The sequence below is a fragment of the Rhipicephalus microplus genome, chromosome 9 (assembly GCF_043290135.1).
Source record: "Rhipicephalus microplus isolate Deutch F79 chromosome 9, USDA_Rmic, whole genome shotgun sequence".
NCBI classification, from domain to species: Eukaryota; Metazoa; Arthropoda; class Arachnida; order Ixodida; family Ixodidae; genus Rhipicephalus; species Rhipicephalus microplus.
The window spans coordinates 104707992-104732847 of record NC_134708.1 but is presented as its reverse complement, the minus strand read 5'-3'; the positions used below and the strand labels follow the sequence as shown (position 1 = coordinate 104732847).

At 47.4% G+C, this 24856-nt stretch overlaps 1 protein-coding gene across 1 annotated transcript in view; it reads left to right on the top strand.

Moving 5' to 3' along the window:
* LOC142772320 (uncharacterized) overlaps positions 1–24856 on the top strand; it is a 112383-nt gene that overhangs the window by 19636 nt on the left and 67891 nt on the right. Inside the window, exons 6-9 of the mRNA XM_075874520.1 lie at positions 874–1143; positions 3616–3844; positions 6928–7084; positions 19046–19146. Coding sequence (XP_075730635.1) covers positions 874–1143; positions 3616–3844; positions 6928–7084; positions 19046–19146 — 757 coding nt within the window. The remainder of the gene's footprint in view (positions 1–873; positions 1144–3615; positions 3845–6927; positions 7085–19045; positions 19147–24856) is intronic.

Below are 24856 nucleotides of genomic sequence, written 5' to 3'. Positions count from 1 at the left end.
TCACTCGTTTTTGCGGTTTTTTTTTGCAAAACTGCTCAGGAGTTTCATGGCTTGTAACTTCGCCTAGTTTTCTGAGACAAAGGATTTAAAATTGTGCCAGATTCACAATTTCAAACGCTTGTTTTTTTCAATGGGGCGACTATAAAAACTTTGTTAAACCTCATTCCAAACACGTGTTTTCAAAGGACTTGACTTACCTGACTTTCTTATTTTTATGTGTCTTTTGAGAGAATCCTTGTGGACACCGAAAAACCTTGATGCAGCGCGGATAGAGGAAGTTATGCCCCGAACCGCAATCAGTGTTTTAATGTCGTTTTCTTCTCAGGAAGCTCGATATGATAATCTCTTGTATGTACGAACCGTCCTAAACAAATAAATATGATATGTAATCAGTGTAGGCAAACGCCTTACTCATTATGATACTGTCTAAGGCAAATAGATGCCTTTTTGAGGCGTTTTGAGGTCTCACATGCCGTATATATAAAAACAAATTCCGTTTTGTCTCTGGGAGCCAAACGAACTAGACTATTAGTGTTCCGTATTCTGTAGTCTGAAGTCGTGAATCAAATTTTTACGTAGCTGTACTGACGCAGGAGTACCTTTATGAATGGATTCGAAATTGTGGCCGAGCAGAATTTCGCTCTTACTTGACGGGTCACTAACACACTGATAGCAGCCGCCTAATTATTTCGGCGTGAACGCTCTGAGCAATGATCAACGTTTACACAAGAAAACGTACACTATGGTCGGAAGTTATAGCCGAAAAAGAGAAACACAGAAAAGTAGCTTTTGTATTGGGGACAGAGGCCAGACAAATTAAAATGTTGCATTTTGCCTGGGGTCTCATTTCACCTCAACCTACCATACCTCCAGAACCTGTCCAGACAGAACGGCCGACTTCAAGCGAGAGCGCAGAGACAGAAAGCAAAACTGAGACGAGCGACGGCACAGAGACAGGTGAGAGCACACAGACAAAAAGCAAAACTGAGACGAGTGACAGCACAGAGACAGGCGAGAGCACACAGACAAAAAGCAAAACTGGGACGCTTTCAACGAGTACGCCTCTGGCGACCACGAATGCCTCGGATGTGACGGACACACCCCGCTACTCCAAGAGCACGTATACTACGGACACGCCAAAAGGTGAGCGCTCCAAATTAATATAATGTGAAATTTCACGCCGAAGAAGCCAGAATATGAATATGATAGACGCCCTAGTTTTGGGCTCCAGAGATTTCGAACAATTGGGAATGCTTAACCTGAGTACATGGGCCTAAGAGTACATGATCCTAAGAGTACATGAGCTGAGTACATGGGTCTAAGACATATTTGCCTTCATATTAAATGCAGCCGCCCCAACAGGGACATCATCCCGGTCACAAATTGCTTGAAGTATCATGAAAGGGATGATGATTGCGCGTTTCGCATTTTAGAAAAGGTAAGTATTACTTGGTCCGAAACTCTGCGGCAGTGTTCTCACTTGAAACATGGTAGAAATGCGCTATAGAGTTTACCGTCATGATAAAAACGGTGCAAAAAAAAAGAACCACTAGAGAAGAACGACACGGGATGAGCACCTGTCTTGTAGCGATCGTATGTATATTGGTCAGGTCGTAAGGGGTCGTGGTAATACGACGGCCGAAATACAAAGACATGAACATTGATGTTGAATAAAACTTTTTGTCTTCCTCATCGCCCGTGTTTCCTGTTTTTGTGTTTCATCGTTACCTTATCATGAATACCGCTGCTGTGTTGTTCTTTTAGTGTCGTATTCTTTTGCGGTATTTCACAAGGGTGCAAGCCAGCGCTTGTTCTTGATTCCTTCTGTTTTATTAGTACAATGTTCGCTGCTGTGTAGTTTCTTGAAAATGCGCTACAAACTCGTCTTGAGCCACTCGTCTTATCAGCAAGTTTAGTATGACACTGAGTGAGTATTACTCCAGAGTATTTTTGCCTGCCGGTTCTTAAAGCCAATGTCGGCAGGCACAACAAGTGAGAAACAAACCATACAAATTTTCTTAAGGGCAGTAGATAGTGATTCATTTGCAGCATCAATTAAGACCAGCCAATTAACAATACGTGCACTTCACGAGCCATCGTTATTGATAATTTAGCGTAGCGGCCCGCATTATCATTTACATGGCGAGTATTAGAGGCAAAAAGAGTCAAAATTTAACCAACGCTGTTCGAGAGTAACCGGTGCGATTGTGCGCAAGTTGTTGCTCTCATTCACGTTAAGAAACTACACGGGTATCGATATCGACGCACGTTTTTTGTAAGGAATCAGCCATGGCCTTATGCGACTGCAGATAGGGGCTAGAGTCACCTACTGTGTTTCAAAATTTCTTTATGATCTGTACAAATTTATAAGATGCATTAACAGGTTAACTTAAATGCACTGGCGTTGGAAGCATATTGTATGGTTTCAAAGGTATCGGGGCCTTAGAAAAACCTGTAAAAACTTATGCTGAGAGCTGGAATGAAACCCTACGTGGCAGTCAATTATTGTATCCTAAACCGTAAGTCTTAAAACTTCTTTGAAAAAATTCGGCTCCCACGTATCTTGGGAGTCGATGTTATGCAATGCATTCGGAGAGAAGGCGACTGTTCAACTTGATGCAACAATGCCCGCTTCTCAAGGAAATGGTCTATGCAAGTGTTTGGTGAGGTCGTCATAATAATGGGATGAGTTAAGGTGGATAATGGGGGTACGTTCCCACTGTTGCTCCTCGAATGCAGCCATGTCTACGGTCCGCTCGGCACGCCTTATTGAGAGGGGTTCAAACCAATACAAAACTAAGTTACGAGTCATCACCTGTTTGGCGCTCCTGTTTCACTGGAATGGTTTTTGAATCGTAATTACTAAGAATACGAAGTATGAGTAAAATAAGGCGCATGTGCGCACACTCAAGCTTCTTTGCGCGAGCTTGGAGATAAGAAGAAAACAAGAAAACAATAGAGTTAATGAAGCTAAAAAAGCTGTATGGCAGCGAGGTAACAAGCATAGGAGTGTAGGTGATTACTTTTGTGTCACTCAAGAAACAGAACGTTTGCTGATGCTTTTTATTCTGGTGATAGCTACGGCGACCCTTTTGCTCACGTTCTCTTATTCCGCGTGGCTAGAATATGTTTGAATTTTGAAGTCTTATAGCAAGTCAACATCAAGAAACAACTTCGTACATATCTGCAATTTCTCCTGATGTTTCCTTTCCTGTTGGCGACTTGCAGTCTGCCACTGCTGAGGGACTGCACAAGAAGAAGCTGATGTATACTGAGGCTGGAGCGTCCGTCATGGTAGCACAGTGGTTAGGTGATCGGCTGCTGGTTCAAGTATCAAATATTCGAACACGGCTTCGATGATGCCGTTTCTGTGAAGGTGAAATAAGAGTCCCGATGCTTTCGTGATGGTAGTGCACGCTAAGGAAGACCACATGCTCAAAATATAAAGCGCTCTCCACTACCATGTTACTCGTATTCATAAGCGGTAATCGAAATTTAAAACTTCAGATAGATCTATTATTATCTTGAATTTGCCTTTGACTCTGCTTCCTGCTCTGTTTGCAGTTTGTAGAGATACAGTTGTTACAACTCCTTTATACCACCATCTTATTTCAGTTCCCACAAGGAGTCCACTGGGCCAGCGAGGTCTGTTCATCTGTACTGTGAGCGTCAATTTCAAGGAGTCCACCTTGTTGCCGGCGGACGGCCTATGTGACATTATCTTCTACGAGTCGTTCTACGTGAAGAACAAGCCACTCGAGTGGAATGACACGGGTTTGGACCACTTTTTTGAGCTCGCGAGAAGCATGCAGCATACCAGCATTGGGGCCTCCTACTCTCCAGAGTAAGTTGAAAGAAGAAAGAATAACCGAGTGTTACAGCTTGTCTGTGAACTTTGCTAACCAGTAACTGTGTAATAGATTTAAATGCACAGTACTCACATCATCATCATCATCAATATACTGACTATGCCCTCAGCAGCGCAAAGCCTTTCCCATGAATATCCAATCAAGCCGGTATTGCGGCTGCTGCTGCCATGTTATAACTGCGAAATTTTCAATATCATCTCGGTCGACATAGCTTTCAGTCTCGACCTTAATAGTTTCCCCTTTTATAGAAGGTAGTCAGTTACCCTTCCTGCGGTTATCCTGCCAACGCGCTACGTAACCGGCCCATATCTAATCCTCGTTACAACTAAAATATCCTTAAACGTCGCTTGTTCCCTGACCCACTGTGCCCTCGTCCTGTCTTTTAAGGTTGTACCTATTGTCTATTTTTCGTCGCTGGCTGCGTCGTTTTCAAATTGAGGAAAATCCTTTCTGTGGGCATCAAGGTAACTGCTCCGTTAGTAAGTACCGGCAAAAAGAAGCTGTTATATATGTTCGTATTGAGAGATAGTGCTAAGTTGATTGATATGTGTTGTTTAACGTCTAAAGACCGAATTTGATTACGAGAGACACTGTAGCCGAGGGCTCCAAAAATTTCAACCACCTGGGATTTTTTAACGTGCGCCCAAATCTGATATAATGGTAAACCATTATTCGTGATTTGACAATGCTTGCCGAAAGCGGGGCACCCCTTCTTAGTTTTAATTACTTCACTTGCATTGTTCGACTCCGCGTTGAATACCAGTCAAAAGTAAGCATATTCTTTTACAATTCACATTGCCTCGCCACCTATAAGAAAGCGCTGTTTTCTGCGCAGACTGTTCCATGTTGCTTTACTTTTATGCATATTGATTTTCAGAGGTACCTTTCTGTTTTCTCTGTTCAGTTTGTCAATCAAGAGCTGCAATTCGTTACCTTAGTCTTTCATCAATGCAATGTCATCTGCCAGACGCAGGTTACGAGGTACTCACCATTAATTCTTGACCCTAACTTTTTCATTCTAGGGCAATGAAAACTTCCAGTAAACACGCGTTAAATAGCATTGATGTTATTGTGTCTTGCTGCATTACACTCTTCTTTATTGCGATTCTGACGCTTTCTTTATGACGCACTCTGATAGCTGTATATCTACTGTATAGTTCCTGCAGTTCGCTTATGAAGGCTACGTCGATGGCCCCATTACGTAGTGCCGATAGGACCATTGATATTTCGAACGAATTAAATGCCTTCTGGTAATCCATAATGGGCGTTCTATTCCCCGCATTTTTCTTACACATGATGAAAAATACGAATAATGTCAATTGCTAAATAACCTGCACGAAATTGTGCTTCGTCTTTTGGTTGAATTAACTCGAATATATTTAACGAACATTTTGTAAATAGCTTGTACACAATGGAGAGTGCGCTGATCAGCCTGGTAATATTCAAAGTCTTGACCTCCCCTTTTTTATGGCTTAACAAGATGTCCACATTTCCCGAAGATTATGATACCCTCCCCTTCCAGGTCACTTTTTCTAGCAGTCTCTTCACCATTTTTTTTGTAGGTCTGATGCGGTATACATATTATTTACAAGTGGCTTTCTTTGGCTATTTGCATTCTCTTTATGGTTTACTTTACTTCTCGTGTCGTGACCGGTTCGATGGATGTTCGATTCGATTGAGTTATGACTGCTTCGTGGCATCTTAACTCGAAGAGTGAGTCCTAGTACCCAGTAGCGGCTAGGTGTATCAGATTGGCTAAGGACATCATTCAACGTTTACATATAAAGGCTACCGACAACATAAATGCTGTGGGTGCCGTAGACGGCACTATAACTGGTTGGTTTATTCTCAACCACTTAGCTCAATTTACCACAACTATTTATGCATAGATTCAGGCAGATTTCACGGAGAGAATATTTGAGGCAACCACAGTTGTAACAAGAAATCCGAAGAAGGTTGAAGAATACATCCATCTCAGTGAAAATGTGGCTTGACTACTTCACCGAAGTTCGCGTATCATAGCCATGTTGGTCGCCTTTTGATGGAGGCGACGTTGTAGAGGCCCGAGTACTGTGCGTAGTCAGGGCTTGGTAAAAAAACATCAGATTGTCGAACTTTCCGGAGCCCTCCACTACGGCGTATTTCATACTCACGTCGCGGTTTTGAAACGTAGAACCATAAATACTGCCCCACCCCGGTGGTATAGTGACTAAGGTACTCTGTTGCTGACCCGCAGGCCACGGGATCGAATTCCAGCTTTGGCGGCTGCATTTCAGGTGGAGGTGGAAATGTTGTAGGCCCGTGTGCTCAGATTTGGGTACACGTTAATGAAGCCCAGGTGGTCAAACTTTCCGGAGCTCTCCACCACAGCGTCACTCATAATCATATGGTGGTTTTGGGACGTTAAGCCCCACATATCAATTAATCAATGAATCAATCAATCAATCAATCAATCAAAACCCAAATAATAATATTCAATGGAAACTGAGGAGGAAGAGGAAATGGTGAACGCAAAATTTGCTTTTGAAATTCACAGCTATTTATGCACAGGTCGGAGTCGACTTGAAGAACCATCTTCTTTTTCTTCTGAGTCCATTTACTGCACCTGGAGTCTCAACTTACACTAACTTCCCAAAGCTATCAAAAGCCTACTTCGTTTTTCAGTGCCTCCTGGATCGACGCCGATATCATGCCTATGCATATTGCATTCTTTCGCACTGCATTTGGGACCTAGACGTGATAATGATGCCTTGTGATTACAACAGGCGGTATCGTCCTTTCGTGCTTATCACAGTGACGCCATGAGGGCCTTCTTATGGTTGGACAATATTTTGCGGTTTTTTACAACATAGAAGGACGTCCTCACGTGAGGACGATTTTACGCCTTATCACCTTAGCGCCGCCACAGTTGTACGCAGACGTGAGGCGCCCGTCAGCTTTCGCATTTGTTAAGGCATTTAAGGCTAGCATACTAAAGTTATTGCAGTGCTGTTTAAAAGATACTTCTCAGTAACTTCTCTGCTATGACTGCTTAAGCAGCACTTTTTCGTTTGAGCAGAAGTGGTGAGCTGTCCGCTGACGTCAACCATGGCCTCCTGCACGATGGTCTCGACAAGCTGCTCGCCATGGGAGTCAAGCACTTCGGCATGCTGGACCTGGTCGGACACTCCGACTTCGATAGCACTCGATTATCGGAAGGCCTGATCGTTCTGAGGGTATATATTAACAACCACTTTGTGTGAAGTGAGTCTCGTTTAGGAGGCTGCCAGTAATAAAGTTTAGACGCTAACCAAACACCAATGAAATAGTTATCATAGTAAATACAAATTACAAATATATCTCGAATACCTCTTTTATTATATTTCAAAAAGCGAGGTACTCATATTTACGAGAACCCCTTATTCTCCAATTTCTCATCTATTTCAAACAAACATTCGCAAATAGTAATCGTGCGCAATCACTGTTTATATCACCATAGAACTAATACCAAAATTATGTAACCTAAGGTGAGACTGTACTGAGCGGCGACCACACCATTCTAAGCAATTGCTTTGACTTTCGAGTGATTATAGCACTCACTCAAGTATTCGAGTTGCTACTTTGTCACAAACTCAGATTTGGGTGGACGTGAAAGGACGTCGGACGCCAAAAATTTACGGCATGCTAAACTACGGTGTATCTCATAAATATATGGCGGGTTTCGAATGCTGACCCCTGATATTTCTATCATTATTTGCCAACAAGTTTTAAATGTGTGTTATAAATGGGAATGAAAAACAGTCCTGAAACTCTTCTGCAGAGGTGCAATGGTGTTTCCAGTGACTAGGTCGGCCGGTTTATATATGAGTGCTCGTGCCTTCCAATAAATTCTTAGTTTTGATTTGTTGGCTGTGTCGCGTCTTCCGTAGCCCTCACGCGTCTTTCGTAGCCCTCACCTTTAGCGCTGCTTTTCTTTGACAACGATGAGCCACCGACTAGCCTAAGTGCCTCTTCTAGTGCTGTTATGACTGAACATAATAAAAGTGATAATATTAGTGGAATGAGAACCCATTGGCTTCAAAGACAGTGAAGTTTAAAGCCAGACTTACTCATTTTATTATTTTTCTAGCTTCAATAATCCCACAAAAGTTTGAACAGCGTGCTAGTTTACTAATAACAGACGGAGACCCCGCCGTGGTGGTCTAGTGGCTAAGGTACTCGTTGCTGACCCGAAGGTAGCGGGTTCAAATCCCGGCTGCGGTGGCTGCATTTCTGATTGAGGCGGAAATGTTGTAGGCTCGTGTGCTCAGATTTGGGTGCACGTCAAAGAACCCCAGGTGGTCAAAATTTCCGGAGTCCTCCACTACAGCGTCTCTCATAATCATATGGTGGTTTTGGGACGTTAAACACCACATATCAGACGGAGCTTTTACTATATCAGCGTCTTGTTCTTTTAATATTTAGCCACCTGGGCTGCATAGGGAGTGAATACTCAAAAATTAGTGAAAAACTATTTGACGATGCAATAAAATATATTGCTAATTTGCTTTGTTTTGAAATGTGGGTGCACCACGAGCACTTTCAACACACATAATTTGGAAACTGGTGAAAGAAACGGCTTTTAGAGGCTTCTTTTTAGGTTTATTAGATGCCAAGCTAATGAAAACCAGCCGTCAAGGAAAATAGGAAAGGTATAGGCAAAGTACTTCTGAAAAATTGCCTCATAACTGGGAATAAATTTCGCTTAACAAAGCGACAACTCACCATAGGCATGGACGGAACGTGCAAGCTTAGGATTAGGTGTCCGATACTGTACCGATTGAGCTACGGCAGCCGTTGCCACGGCTGACGATTTTGACCAGTGAGTTAGATGGTTGCACGTTCGGTCTCTGATGACGGTGGGTGGTGGTGAAAACATTTAATAACCATTAAATGGTTACAGAGAGGTGATTGGGTTGGGGCCTTATTGGCCTCCTACCCTCACAGCACTAGGTGGAACCCCTATTCCAGGGCTCCATTGGCAAGCAACGCCACTCGCGCCCGTTGAACCAGAGCCTCTTGGGCCTTCAGGTCTTGACAGCCGAGCAGGGCCGCCTCCCAGTCCTCTCTCGTGGGATTGGGGTTGGGGGGGATAGATGGATTAGACTGGCACGCCCAGACGATGTGAAAGGTGTCAGCCACCTCACCACAGAACTGGCACGTGCCATCAAAGGATGAATTGAAATGTTTTAGCACCGCCGGGCACAGTGCAGTATTGGTAAACAGTTTTAAAAGGAGGCGCTCGTCAGCGCCATGCAGTCCCTTACAAGGGTCTGGATAGCGCAGGTGCTCCTCCTTGTAGTAATTGGTAATATCTTTGAATGAAAAGGCCGAATTGTCTGATTGCGAGTAGGCTTCCAAAGACAGGGAGATAGCCCGGGAAGACAGTGCGCGGGCGGCCTGATCGGCCTGTTCGTTACCCCTGAGTCCTTGGTGACCGGGTGCCCAAACCAGATTTCGCGGAGTTGGATTAACGTATCGGCAGCTAGGTTCCAGTATGCGCTGAGCAAGCGGTGAAGCCCACCCTAGCTGATAGTTCCGACAGGCCCCTCGTGAGTCGGTGATGATATGTTTAGAAGAGGGATAGGTGAGAGCCAGAGCGATGGCAATCTCCTCCGCGTGTGTTGCTCTGTAGGCTTTCAAAGTAAGCCCGTTTACGGTGTTTGCGTTGTGTATGACTGCCGCAGTATACCACCCCCCATGGTGCGGGCCGGCAACGTCCACGTAGCACACGTGTTCCTCTTGACCAAAGTGTCGCTGCAACGCTTCCGCGCGCGCCTGGAGGCGACCACTGTGGTTTTCTTTGGACATGTTGCGGGGAAGGGGTCGGACCCGGAGGGCGCGTCTCCAAGGTTCTGGCACTCTCACCCTTTCCTCGATATAGTAATCGTGTTTGATGTGTATTCGGTCCAAGAGGCGGCGACCGGAATGGGTCTGTGCAAGGCGCGTGTATTGGTTAACGAGGTGGGCTTCTCGAAGTTCCCGGTAGGTATTCACCACGCCTAGGGCCAGAAGTTTCTGGTTGGACGTGGTGATAGGGAGGTCGAGAGCCCGCTTGATAACTTTACGGTGGATGACCTCGAGTTGATCATCCTCGTGTTTGCGTAGGTGCAAGTAGGGAGTCGAGTAGAGTATTTTACTCGTTACGAAAGCATGGGCAAGCCGCATTGCATCCCTGCTTCGTAATCCGCCCCGCTTGTTGGAGACCCGGCGGACCATACGGCCCACCTGGTCTCCCACCGTGCGAAGTTTGGCTATTTTGGTGTCGGCCTTGCGTTGGTGGTGTATGAAGAGGCGAAGGACGTGGATCTCCTTGGCCTCACGGATCGGTCCCGAGGGAAGGCTGATATAGAGCTGAGTTGTGTCCTGAGGGGAGGGACGTACGTGCACAAATTCTGACTTAGCCGAGGCACTCTGGGGTCCGCAGTAGGTTGCGTAGTCGTCGACTACAGTCGCTGCTGCTTGCAGGCATGACTCCATGTGACCCAGGTTACCTTGCGTGGCCCAGATCGTGATATCATCCGCGTAAAGAGCGTGATGTATCCCTGGTAAAGAAGCCACTTTGGGGGGAAGATGAAGCATGGCTATATTAAATAGGAGGGGAGAGAGAACCGCGCCTTGAGGAGTTCCCCTCGAGCCGATGACGTAAGGCCCATGTTCCTCATCTTGTATGCGTATGTAGGCGTGACGGTCTGTAAGAAACTGTGTAACATAATTGAATGTTTTATAACCACAGTTGGTCTGACTGAGGTGGTCAAGGATTACCTCATGCTTCACGTTGTCGAATGCCCCTTTAAGATCCAAGGCCAGGACTACCTTGTCATTGTGGGGGCATTCAACAGGATTTAATATGTCATGGTGGAGCTGTAGAAGTATATCCTGGGCTGACTTCTGTGGGCGGAATCCAAACATGGTGTCCGCAAAAGTGTGCTGTGTTTCTAGAAACTCGGAGAGTCTGTCGCGCACCATCGTTTCCATCAGCTTGCCGACACAAGACGTAAGGGAGATGGGGCGAAGGTTCTCCACGTCAATAGGTTTACCTGCCTTCGGGATGAAGGTCACGAGAGCTGATTTCCATTCAAGAGGGAGAGGAGTTTCTCCGTCCCAAATGCTATTGATGTATTTGAGGAGCGTGGCGTAGGCTGCGTCGGGAAGGTTGGCCAACAGTTTGACCGTAACCTGGTCACGCCCTGGTGCAGTGCCACGCTTCATCTTGCGTAAGGCTGCCTGGAGGTCGTGGAGCTGGAACGGGGTGTCCAACTGCGTGTTCTTTTTGCCTGCGTAGGAGTATGCGGCCGTCTCGGGGTCCTTGGTGGTGCACAGGTATCGGTCCCTGAGCGTGTTTGCCAGCTGTGTTGTCGTTCCTGTAAAGTTGTGCATGACCCTATGTAAGTGACATTGAGTTTCCGTGCGTGTTTGTGTTGGATCGACGAGAGCGCGAAACAGGCGCCACGTGTTGCGACCAGACATCTGGCGTGCAGCCGTGTTGCACCTGTCCACCCAGTTAGTGTCGGCTAGCTGAGCAGCATATTCCGCAGCTTGCTCCATGAGTTCTAGGATGCGTTTCTTGAGGCGTCTGTTATGTTTCTGTTTTTTCCATCGTTTGGTGAGGCTGCGGTGGGCCTGCCAAAGATGGAGGAGGTGGATGAGATGGAGGAGATGGAGGAGATGGAGGAGGTGGAAACTCCACGTCCGTTGGAGTTTCCGTGAGCTGTATCAGCCGTTGGTGTTGTTTCAGTGTATACGTCAGTGATTTAGACCAGGTGTCGTATCCCGACTGGAGAGGGTCTACAATAGGTAGAGTGGAGCGGAAAGTTGTCCAGTCTGGGATATGAGCTAGTGTAAGTGGGCGTTTTAAGGGACGCATGTACACGGTTGTGTTTAATACAGAATGATCACTACCGAGAGTGTCCTGTGTGTTCAGCCAGTCGGCATGGCGTATGTTGCGTGTAATTGTGAGGTCCGGGCGAGTATCTCGTTGAACAGAGTCGCCTACACTTGTTGGGCTGGCGGGATCAGTGTGGAGGGTGAGTCCAAGTGTACAAAGAAGTTTCGCAAGCTTCCTTCCACGCGTGTCCTCTCGTGGGTAACCCCATAACCTGCTTGGGGCATTGAAGTCGCCGACGATCAGGAGGGGGTCCCTTCCTGCCACCTGCATAGCTTGTGTGAAAGTTGCACTGAACGTGACGTTCTTAAGCTTTGGGGGACAGTAAATGTTTAAAATATGAACAGGTGGGTCAGATCGCCTTATAGGCAGCACCGACACCATCGTGTAGGGGAAAGGCAGTGTTGTGGGGAGTGTGACTTTCTGGGCGGTATATTGCTTGTGAACAAGTATACATGTCTCCGGGTTGTGTTGAAATGTAGTGTAATTTGTGAGTTTGACGTCCGTGCCGGGTTCCTGAAGGGCAACCACGGCAACGAGGAACTGAAAGGTCTCAAGATAGAGGCGGAAATGAGCCCGCTTCTTGTGGTTCTTGAGACCTCTGCAGTTCCACTGTGTTAGTAACAACGGCTGAGTTGCTCTGGTGTCACATCTGTCCCGTTTATTAGGGAGGCGATCGCCGGGCTAATTCCAAGGGCTGAAGTATTGGCCCCCCGAACCGCACCACGAAAGCGTGGACAATTTAGAAGTGGTCCTTCTTGGCGCGCCAGCAGACGCCGGCTGTGGCCCAAAGAACAAGTCAGAGCCGAGAGTGGATAAACAAAACAAATATTATATTCTCAAAAATGGCAGATCGAAAACAACACACAAGAATGCACACTCCACAATAGTTACATACAATACGTCACCAATCAAACAACGTACTACACAGTACAATCAGCCACACTCAAAACAACGGACACAGACAACGATACGCACTACAATGCAGTCGCATGCATTGAACAACCAAGACACTTAAAGACTAAAGAGATATAAAACCTATTCAGTCCAAAGTCCTTGGAACAAAAGTCTGAATGATACTCTTCCGAGAATCACTCACTCAAAGTCCAGCGTTGTTGTCGTTCCGCGCCCTCGAAGTTTCTCTTCCAGGAAACCTCGCGTCTTCAATTGGCCACTCTCCAAGCTTCAAACTTCTTCGCCCGAACACGTCAGCTTCACACACGCAGCTGTCGCCACGCGTCTTCGCTCGATAGCGGTAAACACACTCTCTTGCCTGTAGCTCGAGCCTTCACCCAGCAGGTGGAAATCCTCTTCATCTCCTGCTTCGTCCCAACGGACAAACCTTCGCCGACTACACGGCGGGATCCCTACGCACTCTGGCGCTAAATTCCGTCTTCTCCTGATCTCTCATCTCGGCTGCTCGGTTAAATACCTTGCGCGCGACATTCCAGACGGTTCTCGTCATTTCGTCGGCGCGATACGCAGCGAAGGCTGGGAAGAGGGCGAGACGGTTGGAACGCCCTCCGCGGCAACTCGGTATGACCACGCCCCTTTCGTTCTGGAACTTTCACGGGCTATCTCGGCCACCGCGTTGGGGTGAGGAGGTTCATCGGCGAAGCCACGCTTCCGAGAGGAGAGGCGTCGCGCGCCCGGGGAGCCTTGGATGCTTGTTTTTTCTTTTGTCTTTTTTTTTCGTTGACCTCGCCGCGTCTCTCCGGGCGCGTTATCGCAGGAATTTGGCGGCGCACCCGTTTTTAGCGCTCGTTCTGTGACACTGCCCCCCACTTTAAGAATATTATCTCATAATATTCAAAACCACAAAAACGAGCGCGAACAGTCCCCACACACTAAAAGACTGTAACATAGTCCGTCGCTCATGACACGTCACATTCGCAATAGATCGCCCAGTACAATCTTACATTGTAGTTCAATTCCACAACACATGAAATATAGCCACAGGTATACGACTACAACACTTCATCACTCATTCCAAACAATACAAACGTACAAAGTTCTCTCATTACAAAAATTATACGACACTATACATCACATCACAGCACAGACACTTCGACACTTGTGACACAGCATAACACAACATTAACACAACATATGGCACTCAGCACTGCCAAACACATTCTGATTCGAATTCAGCACTTATCCTGTGTATTTCGAGGTGCGCTTGCGTCCTTTCTTGCGGTGCTCGCTCGATTTCTTCTTGTTTTTTCTTGTTCTTTTTCGCCGAGCCTTTTCCAACGACGATATCTGAGGCGGCGTCTCAGCCATCGTTGTCACTTCCGACCCTGCTAACGGGTCATGACGTTCGACGGGTCCGGTTTGTTTATTTACCAGCTTGTTCATGTCTCTACATTTGGCCTGGCTGGCCGACTCCGTCTCCCTTACACTGTCGGTCGGTTGGGGTCGTGCCGACGTACGTCCAGCTGCTCGGCCCGCGAACTCATTCAACACGATCAACTTCTCACTCACTGTCTCTTGCGCCGCGGCTTCCCCTTGGGCTCTAGTGAGATCCGTCACGGGATGCTCCTCCACTGTATCTCGCGGTCGCTGGGTTGGCGAGGGCTCTATCTTCGGGTCTTCTCCCAAACATTCCGGATCATTCGGTCCTCGCGCCCCGTCGATGTTTCCGATGACAAGGTCGTACAGGGGGGTCGTCATACATAAAGCAGTAACCTTCCCGCTGAAGTACGGGGTTTCAACCTCAATTTCTGCTTCGGGAAGCATCCGGACTGTACGGTCAATTAGGCAAACCGGTTTCGTTCTGCCTGTCAACTCACTTTCCCGTACCAAATTTCTCCGCACAATAACCGTGGAGCTACCGGTGTCTCTTAGAACCGTAATCTTCTTGCCTGCAACCTTTCCAGGCAGCGTTGGCATACCCTTCGTAACACCGGTTGGCGGTTTTGACATTACAGCACCCACAATAGAAATTTTCTCCTCATTCTTCAACTCTACGAATCCATCGGGGACGGCATTATTATCAGATTTCGGTGCCACTTGCACACAGGATACCTGGTGAGTTTGACTCACTCCGTTCCGACAAGCGTCTGCTTTGTGCCCAGTCTGACCACACTTGAAACATTTTACTGCCGTAGGGCTCGTAAAGATCTTTCGACAGTTTTTCGCGCGATGACTCACTCGGTTGCACAGAAAACATCGCGGAATGCTCTCTGGTGCACGCTTCTTTTCTTCTGGAGCCAATTTCTTCGAATCATCGGGACACTCCTTCTTGACCTTGGCCAAATTAGTTTCACCTTGCGCTTCCAAGAATTGATCAGCCAATTCAAGCATTCCTTCAAGTGACTCAGCCTTCCTCTCTTTCAAATACAGCGACAGGCTTGGGTGGCAACTAGTAAGAAATTGTTCTCTAATTAGGAGCTCTCTAAGCTCATCGTACTCCTGCGCTGTCCCTGAAAGTTCAATCCATCTGTCGAAATAATGGCTAAGTCGGGCGGCGTACTGTGTAGCCGTCTCACCATCAGCTGGCTTTCCTGTCCGAAATCTGTCTCGGAACCCTTCTACAGTAAATCTAAATCGCTTCAGCAAAGCAGCTTTCACCTTTGCATAGTTGGCTGCATCGGTCAGCGTCAGCCTACCGTACACACTGAGCGCTTCACCACTCAAGCAAGTACTCAAAGCAGTTGCCCATTGATGTTCCGGCCAATTCTGGCTCTTCGCAATCGTCTCAAATCGGTGAAGGTACGCGTCAAGGTCGTCCTTCCTTTCATCAAACGCCACGAGCAGCTTGATTGGGTTCAAGCGGAAGCCATGATCTTCCCGTTCGCTGCTTTCAACTCTAGGTTGGACGGGAGTTTCTCTTCGCTGTTGCAACCGGAGCCGCTCGAGTTCCATCTCGTGCTGCCCCTGCCGTTCCCTTTCAGCCATCTCCGCTTCTCTTTCTTCTCTCGCCCTCTCAGCGGCCAGCTTTTCTCTCTCCAGCTCCAACTTCAACTGTTGCTCTCTTTCTTCCTTCGCCCTCTCAGCTGCCAACCTCTCTCGTTCCAACTCAGCTGTTTTTTCTTCCTTGGCTCTCTCAGCTGCCCACCTCTCTCGTTCCAACTCAGCTTCTTTTTCCGCTTTGGCTCTTTCGACCGCCAGCCTTTCTTTTTCCAGCTCAGCTGCCTTTTCTTCTTTGGCCCTCTCTTTTTCTTCTTTTTCCTTCTGGGTGACCCACTTCCGTAGTTCGGCGCCAGAAAGACCCATCTTCTCGCCAAGAGCTACTAACTTTTCGAGATCCATTGTGTCTCGCAACTAAAACCTTGCCACGTGCAAAAAATATCTGCCTAAATCAGTATATCGGAACAGTTCCCTGCACTGGGTCACGAGAACACCGAACAACACACAAAATCGTTCCGATAGCACTATCCCAACTCGAGGCTCTTTCTCACTACTTTGGACACACTGTGCACCAAAAGGTCCTGTGTCGCGGACGCAAGATTAATTGTCACATCTGTCCCGTTTATTAGGGAGGCGATCGCCGGGCTAATTCCAAGGGCTGAAGTATTGGCCCCCCGAACCGCACCACGAAAGCGTGGACAATTTAGAAGTGGTCCTTTTTGGCGCGCCAGCAGACGCCGGCTGTGGCCCAAAGAACAAGTCAGAGCCGAGAGTTGATAAACAAAACAAATATTATATTCTCAAAAATGGCAGATCGAAAACAACACACAAGAATGCACACTCCACAATAGTTACTTACAATACGTCACCAATCAAACAACGTACTACACAGTACAATCAGCCACACTCAAAACAACGGACACAGACAACGATACGCACTACAATGCAGTCGCATGCATTGAACAACCAAGACACTTAAAGACTAAAGAGATATAAAACCTATTCAGTCCAAAGTCCTTGGAACAAAAGTCTGAATGATACTCTTCCGAGAATCACTCACTCAAAGTCCAGCGTTGTTGTCGTTCCGCGCCCTCGAAGTTTCTCTTCCAGGAAACCTCGCGTCTTCAATTGGCCACTCTCCAAGCTTCAAACTTCTTCGCCCGAACACGTCAGCTTCACACACGCAGCTGTCGCCACGCGTCTTCGCTCGATAGCGGTAAACACACTCTCTTGCCTGTAGCTCGAGCCTTCACCCTCCAGGTGGAAATCCTCTTCATCTCCTGCTTCGTCCCAACGGACAAACCTTCGCCGACTACACGGCGGGATCCCTACGCACTCTGGCGCTAAATTCCGTCTTCTCCTGATCTCTCATCTCGGCTGCTCGGTTAAATACCTTGCGCGCGACATTCCAGACGGTTCTCGTCATTTCGTCGGCGCGATACGCAGCGAAGGCTGGGAAGAGGGCGAGACGGTTGGAACGCCCTCCGCGGCAACTCGGTATGACCACGCCCCTTTCGTTCTGGAACTTTCGCGGGCTATCTCGGCCACCGCTGTGGGGTGAGGAGGTTCATCGGCGAAGCCACACTTCCGAGAGGAGAGGCGTCGCGCACCCTGGGAGCCTTGGATGCTTGTTTTTTCTTTTGTCTTTTTTTTCGTTGACCTCGCCGCGTCTCTCTGGGCGCGTTATCGCAGGAATTTGGCGGCGCACCCGTTTTTAGCGCTCGTTCTGTGACATCTGGCTCGCGACCTAGGGTTGGAGGCCATGTTCGGAGATGGAGGGTGGCGTTGTGTTGTTAAGATTACTCAGTTCACTAGCACCCTGTGCTGACGTGCTGGAGTCTTCAGAAAAGTCAGACTCATCTGGAGTCACTCTGTTAAATTTTGAGGGGCGATTAACGTCCCTAATGGGCCCTACGCGCTTAAGGACGCGTGGATTGCCTTGTATCCACTTTTGGATAATGTGAGTTACTGTTTGTGTCACCTGTGCGATGACAGTCTTCTTATGACGCGCGATGGTGTCGTGGATAATTTTGGGGAGGTCGGCCAATTGTGTTTCCATTGCATTCACCTGGGTCTCCAGGGCCGCGACGCGACTCTCTACAGTAGTAGGAATCTCCCTGTCTGTTATATTTTCGTCTTCGCCGCTCAACGAGGGCTGAGTAGTGAGGTTGGTTCTGAGCGAGTCAAGTTCGCTGGCTAGTTTTTCATTCTGAGATCGCAAAAGGGCGAGCTCATGCCTGAGTTTTTGTGTTTCGGTAGTGCTTGTGGCAGAAGACTGACGACGGCACGTTGGCTTGGCCTAACTGCAATGTTTCAACATTTATATGGCTATACCTGCCAGTACCGTCACCTATGAATAATTTGAAGTACGGCAGAAGCACGCTGCTGCGTTGGAATAATAAAATGTCCTCATTCTTGACAACTTGACGTCAATTGATGAGATTATGAATAGTTGCACGCGTCGACCTAACCATTTTCATGCGTGCGCGTCAACCATCGCAATGTTCGTTTAGTCTCTATAAATACGAAGTGGCAAAGTTAATAATAATATTTGTAGGTTTCTACAAAAGGTTTATCAATATTGCTGGACACCAGTAGTTGAACTAGGTATGCAAGTGATTTCAGATACTGAAAGCCACGCGGTAGATCGACATCGCCAAATGACCGTATATAATGAAATAAGAGCGACTCAGGTGAACATAATCCAACACAACTATGTCTTCTTCATTCTCTTTCGCTAAACTCTCTCACACAATGGAGGTGGAAATGTTGTAGGCCCGTGTGCTCAGATTTGGGTGCACGTCAACAGAACCCCAGGTGATCGAAATTTCCGGAGCCCTCCACTACGGCGTCTCTCATAATCATATGGTGGTTTTGAGACGGTAAACCCAACATATCAATCAATCAGACTTTCTCACACGCACAAGTCGCATCATCGGTATAATCTACCACGTTTCACTGTAATGCGCCAGACATCATTTTCGCAGCAAGTCGTGTTCAAATGCCAAAGTAAACCTGCCATATTTTCTATTGTGCAGACAGATGGGCAATGATCCAACATCTTAAGCCTCGTACGTCCACTAATGTCCACAGAAATCAAGAAATAAAGGTTTGGGCTTTGAAGTACCAAAATATCACTTGCGTGTTTAACTGTGCAAAACAATAATTTGCCTAATAGAGACATACATGCCGGAATATAGAACCTGCCACGAGGACGTAGTTACCCTACCCACTTAGCTTCACGTGGTTATGCTCACTCAGAAGCCACCTTCACTCTACATCGTGGGAAAACGGCTACGTTACAGTCACATAAGGGCTACGCTTTGTCAATATTTCTTTGCACTTGTACTATTAGTGATGATGTGCACGTGTAACTTCTACGTACGTGACTTAATTTTAAATATCTTTTTTTCCAACGCAGGACATCGCCGAATACGCTCGTACTCGCTATCCAGACGGGTACATTGTACTTGGCCTGCATTTCCTTTCAGACTACACTTTCCTGCCCCTGAATTTTTTCAAGTGAGCAACATTTCAATTTATATTCCACTACTCTAGTATTAGGTGTACGGCACACAAATTAGAATCCCTTGAAACCGCGGGTTTGACAGGGATGCCCCAGCCTCTATCCATTGTTAAGTTGTGGGAGCTCTGCCTTTACCGGCCGCGGGGACTCGTGAGGAAGACGCCGACCATGAAGAGACGGATGAGGAAACCTGTACAGAGGTTTATTTTACAGTACATGTACAGGCGAGCATTTCGCACACGACGAATATCTAGACGAAGATCTAGACGAAGATGTCGCCCTTCATTGTGGCGATTCGTGAAAGGATGTCGGATGAGCGCACTGCTGCTGCTTATCAAGAGTCCCTTTTACCCTCACCCTAAGATAGGGGAATGTCTTTAAACTTCGAAGTCCAACCACCGGACACACATCACTTTTGGTGGGGCCACTAACAGTCTCCTTGGTCCACGTCCTTGACCACGGCTTAACCTTGATACTCCCCCTCCAGCACCTAGTAGTCTCTTCCTTGGACTATCGATAACGCTGTGAGCTGGGTCCCATGCTAGTGTAGCGGAAGCTGCTCAGCACCACCGCATTCTTTTCTATCCCGTCTGCAGCCGGCCGTCGACAGCGCGCCTACTCGCGGCGCCAGCGCCTCCTCCTTCGTGTTCGGGGAACAACGTGTTGTCGGGGCCGGCTCCGGGAATTAGCACCGGCAACATGCTACGTCTGCTCGCTCGGGGGCCCCCTTTTCCTCTTTCTTGTAGAAGAACGCGGGGGTGCCTCCTTCTCTCCCTCGTCGAGGGGAACTCTCGTCACTCGCACGGAGTGGAAATAAACAGTCTTGCCCTGCAACTCCAAACCAGCTTCACGTCTCCTTTCTCGCTGCCTCCCGCAGCCGACATTCCCGGCCGCTACACTAGTACTAACAACATCATTGAAAGAAACCCCGCTCGCCAAGCTAAATTCGCAGAGCCGATTGTCAACCATGCTGTCGCCGCCATCTCTTCAAGAAGGCTGTCTCCACCGAAGCCATTTCGGTCGTCTCGTTGTGCACTTTGAAGCGTCGCGAATGCATGCGCCTCGCTTACAGGCTGAGAAGACAATACCAATATCTCGATGGCTGTCTGCAGGTCAGCGTCGTTTCGGCAACTTGTTCGCATTACTGCGATCAGCCATTTCTACTTGGCTCAAGAGGTCATTCTAACAGCTCCTCTGCCTGTTGGAGATTCGACCTGAGGGTGACCAGCTGCACAGGTCGCCAGAAGCGTCGGTGTTTGGGGTTTGGGGAGTTCTCCAAACCATTGCTAATGATACCAAACCAAATCTTTCCCGCTCGCTCCTCGTTGCTTCCTTCCTTTGTCCAAGCGCCAGGGGTGTGCTGTGAGTACACCAGGCCTCATATTCATGACTGCAGGGTGTCGAAGTCTACGATTGCGGTAGCCGTGGCATACGAAGAACCTTACACAGACAGATACAAGGGAAACAACGATACTGGCGCCACAACTCCACACCACGCACACGCGCTAGTTGATCTGCCGTCATCACTCTGCGTTCGGCTTCGGTGGGAGACGGACGTGTGATGGCTCGCTCCGTGCGAAGTGCTTCGGCGGCCGCTGCTGGCCGCGGTGTTAGGTTCCCTTCTGCACCATCGGATTACCGGTTTTTGTTGCCTACATTGCCGTCGGGTGACAGTATGGAAGAGTGTGTGTTTCTGCACGGGGATTTGGAAAAAAGACCATACCGGTTGGAAGACTTTCGGGCCCCGTTGGAAGAAGCGGGACTCATCAAGGCGATCATTGGCATTGGAGCCTTCCAGATGAATCACATCTGGCTGGCGAAGATGCGAAGCAAGGATGACAAAGAAGCATTACTCAAAACAGGTGGACTCCGAGTCAAGGGTGGCTTCTGTGCTATCATCGACCCTATCCAACATGATGTAACCGTGAAAATCCACTGGGTTGACTTTGCGGTCTCGAATGAGAGCGTTCGACAAGCGTTGGGTGAGTTTGGTGAAGTTCTGGAGGTTTCCAACGACAACTGGACCGTCGCTGGCTTTGAAAACGCGATATCAACGACGAGAGTGGTGCGACTGAAACTGAAGGAAGGCGTGGTGCTAGAAGACTTGCCGCACCTTTTTAAGATTGGAGGGGGCACCGTCCTTCTTGTGGCCCCGGGTCGGGCACCGCTTTGCCTAAGGTGTCACATGCAAGGACATATACGACGAGACTGCCAGACTCCCCGCTGTGGTGTATGCCGAGCGTTTGGTCATGAAAGTCAAGATTGCGTCAGGAGTTATGCCAGAGTTACGAAGACCGTGCTGCCAACAGACGACGCCCAAGATAATCTAATGGACGCCGAAGAGGCTGAGAAGGTGGCCCCTGGCAGCAACGCCGTGGGACCCGACGCCGCGGTTCAGGCAACTGGAGAAGAGACAGCCGACGCGACAACGCAAGATGGCAAAGACTCAACGAAAGAATCCGAGGAGTTGGCCGCAACAGGCGGCCAGCAGGACATTCAAGAATCGATGGTGGAAGATATGGGTACCAGTGGCGAGATCGCTACGCCAGAAGCCGGCACATAGTCTCCGGAAGCGACCACGGGACGCGGCAAGCGTTACCGAGTGGAGAGCACGGAACGCAACCTGAAACGCCCGGAGCGTCTGTGGCATCGCGTCACGGGCGCTAAGAGTAAAAAATATGCCCTCGAAACCCGGTCGGCGTCAGCGTCGCCGGTTCGGGGACACGATCTAGACGCGTAAGACCCCGGTTTTCCCACTGCACGGTATACGAGACACGGTAAGCGCAGCATCGTAGTTTTCATCTTTGTCATCAACATGGCTAGCATGACTGCGTCTTTACACATTGGTACGCTGAATGTACGCGGTCTAGGAACGCGTCGCAAACAGTACCAGTTGAAACGCTTGATGCAAGAAAAAGACCTTGACTTGCTCGCGGCCCAGGAGACTAAAGTTAGTACTGAGGACGCGACTGATAGCTTGGTAGCAGAATTTTCATTGCGGTACAATGCGTGTGTGAGCTATGCAGTGGGAGCATCAGCCGGATGTATTATTTTTGTCAAGAACTCTCCTGGTATTGTAGTGGAAGAGGTCAAAAGTCGCCTACATGGGCGTTTTGTTTTGTGTGTCTTTTGTTACGGGATCACTAAATTTAGAGTTATCTGTGTATACGCACCTACAAATTTGAGAGACAGATGTTTGTTTTTCGGGAAATGCAAGCGTACTTTGAATGTCAGCAATGTGTGGTTCTGTTGGGTGACTTCAATTGTGTTTTGACCCAAGAAGATTGCACGTATACTGCTTAATTAGGTGATGAAAGCGTTGGGTTGCTTAGAGACAGCCTTAATAAGTACTTTTTACATGACGTAGCTCTGTTTGCGATGGGTGGCAGTCGCCAGCACTTCACACATTTTCAAGGTTCGAGTCACGCACGACTAGATCGAGCATATGTTTGTTCTGAGATAGTACCTTTATGTCAGAGCTATGACGTTTATGCTGTTTCCTTCAGTGATCATTGCTTAGTTTTGTTTGAGATAGGTAGAAAGTGCAAAAAGAAGGTTGTATGGGAAACATGGAAACTGAATACTAAGATAATTACGCACGAAGGGTTTGTAGATAAGACAAAGATGGAAATCGAGAATTTTTTCAAAAACGCAGGAAGGAGTGCCACGGAAAGATGAGAATTATTTAAGCAAAAGATAAAAATGAATGCAATAGAGTGTGGTTGCTACATGCAGTACCAAGCTCGAAAACAGGAACGTGAGCTACGGGCAGAGCTAAATGATTTGGTGAATATTGAAGCAGAAAACCCGGGCTTATTCACACATCAACTGCAGGTTGTCAAAAACAAAATTGAATGTCTTGAAGAAGATAAATATAAAGGCGCATCAATACGAGCAAGAGCTGAGAGATACCTCGTAGGTGAAGCCCCGGCAAAGCGAGCCTTGTCAGATGAAAAGGCATATGCTCGAGCTCACAACATACTAGAGATAGAATGGAATGGTAAAATATTGAAAGAACATAAAGATATTATGACAGCTTTTGAAAACTATTATCAGGACTTGTTTGCTTATCGCGAACCAAAGGAGCCGGGTTTTGTAGATGAGTTCTTGATAGAAATGCCGACACTTAATGCTGAGGACACACATTTATTGGAAATGTCTATTAGTATAGGGGAAATTGAGAAGGCTATCGATGATCTCGGCATGGGCAAATCACCTGGTCCAGATGGCATTAATGCCGCCTTTTACAAGGCGTTCAAAGAGGATATGGCCGCCGCATTGCATGAGGTTTTTTCAGAGTCTTTAGATCGCGGAGCTTTGCCTCCATCGTTTAATCGAGCGCACACCGTGCTGATTCCTAAAGGGAAAGAGCAACATGTTTTACGCAAAGTGACAGGATACAGGCCAATCACGCTAACAAACGTAGATTATAAGGTGTTTATGAAAGTTCTGGCTAGGAGGTTGCAAGGAGTTATATACAAGTTGGTCGGGTCACATCAGACTTGCGGCATCAAGCGTAGGAGCATATTCACGAATATTCATGTTGCCAGGAGCATTTTGGAGTATTGTGACGCTGCGCTACTAAAAGTAGCTATGTTGCAAATTGATCTAGCCAAGGCTTTCGACATGGTTCCACACAATATACTCTTCATGCTAGCTGAGTACGTTGGTCTTGGTGCGATCATATGTAAAGGTATTAAATTGGCATATAAAATTTCAACCACAAGTTTAATTGTAAATAGAGAACTCTCACAGCGCATACATGTACTTTCCTCCGTGCGCCAGGGGTGTCCTCTAAGTCCTTTGCTCTTCGCTCTATTTTTGGAACCATTGTGTCAGAAAGTGATTCACCATGCAGGGATTAATGGTTTCAGGTTGCAGTCATGTGAAGTGCGTGTTTTGGCATACGCCGACAATATTGCCTTTTTTGCAGTTGATAGAGAGAGTGTCACTTCGTTATTAAAAATCACTCAAAGGTTTTGTGACACGAGTGGAAGTTTAATGAACAAAGAAAAAAGCATTGGTTTATGGCATGGTAATTGGGACCTTACGCCCAGTTCTTTTGGAAATATTCAGTGGCTCACGACGCCTAGTCGTTACCTTGGGGTACCATTGGACAGGTATCAAGACAGTGAAGCATTTTGGCTTGAAAAGGCTGAAGAACTGCGCGCGACCGCCGAAGGATGGGGCGGTCATGGCTTATCAATTTTCTCTCGGTCAGCTGTATGCAACGTTTTTCTGGCTGCTAAAATTATGTACCTTTTGCAAGTACTTAGTTGTAAGCGTAAAACCATTCACAAAGTCCACAGGATATTCGCCACGTTCATCTGGAGCTCTACGTGGGAGAGAACATCTAGAACGAACTTGTTTCGGCGAGTTAAGCAAGGAGGGCTGTCTCTGTGCCATCTGTTTCTTAACCAAGTAATATCACGTTTCCTGCTCATTAGAGACCAGAGAGACTCTTTTTTACGTTCTTTATTTCAAACAACGCTGTTACACCACATGCCTGACTTCTTTGTATCTTCAGACAGGCGAGAACGAAACACCTTGTCACCGTTCTTGCGCGAAGTTGTGTTCTCATATCGTTTCTTAAGGGCGAGGTTTTCGATAGATTACCTAACTAATGTGAAAAGAAAGCGCCTTATGAAAGACCTAATACAGAATGTTTTTCCTGTGCCCCTGTACCGTTCAAGGTATGAAAAATCA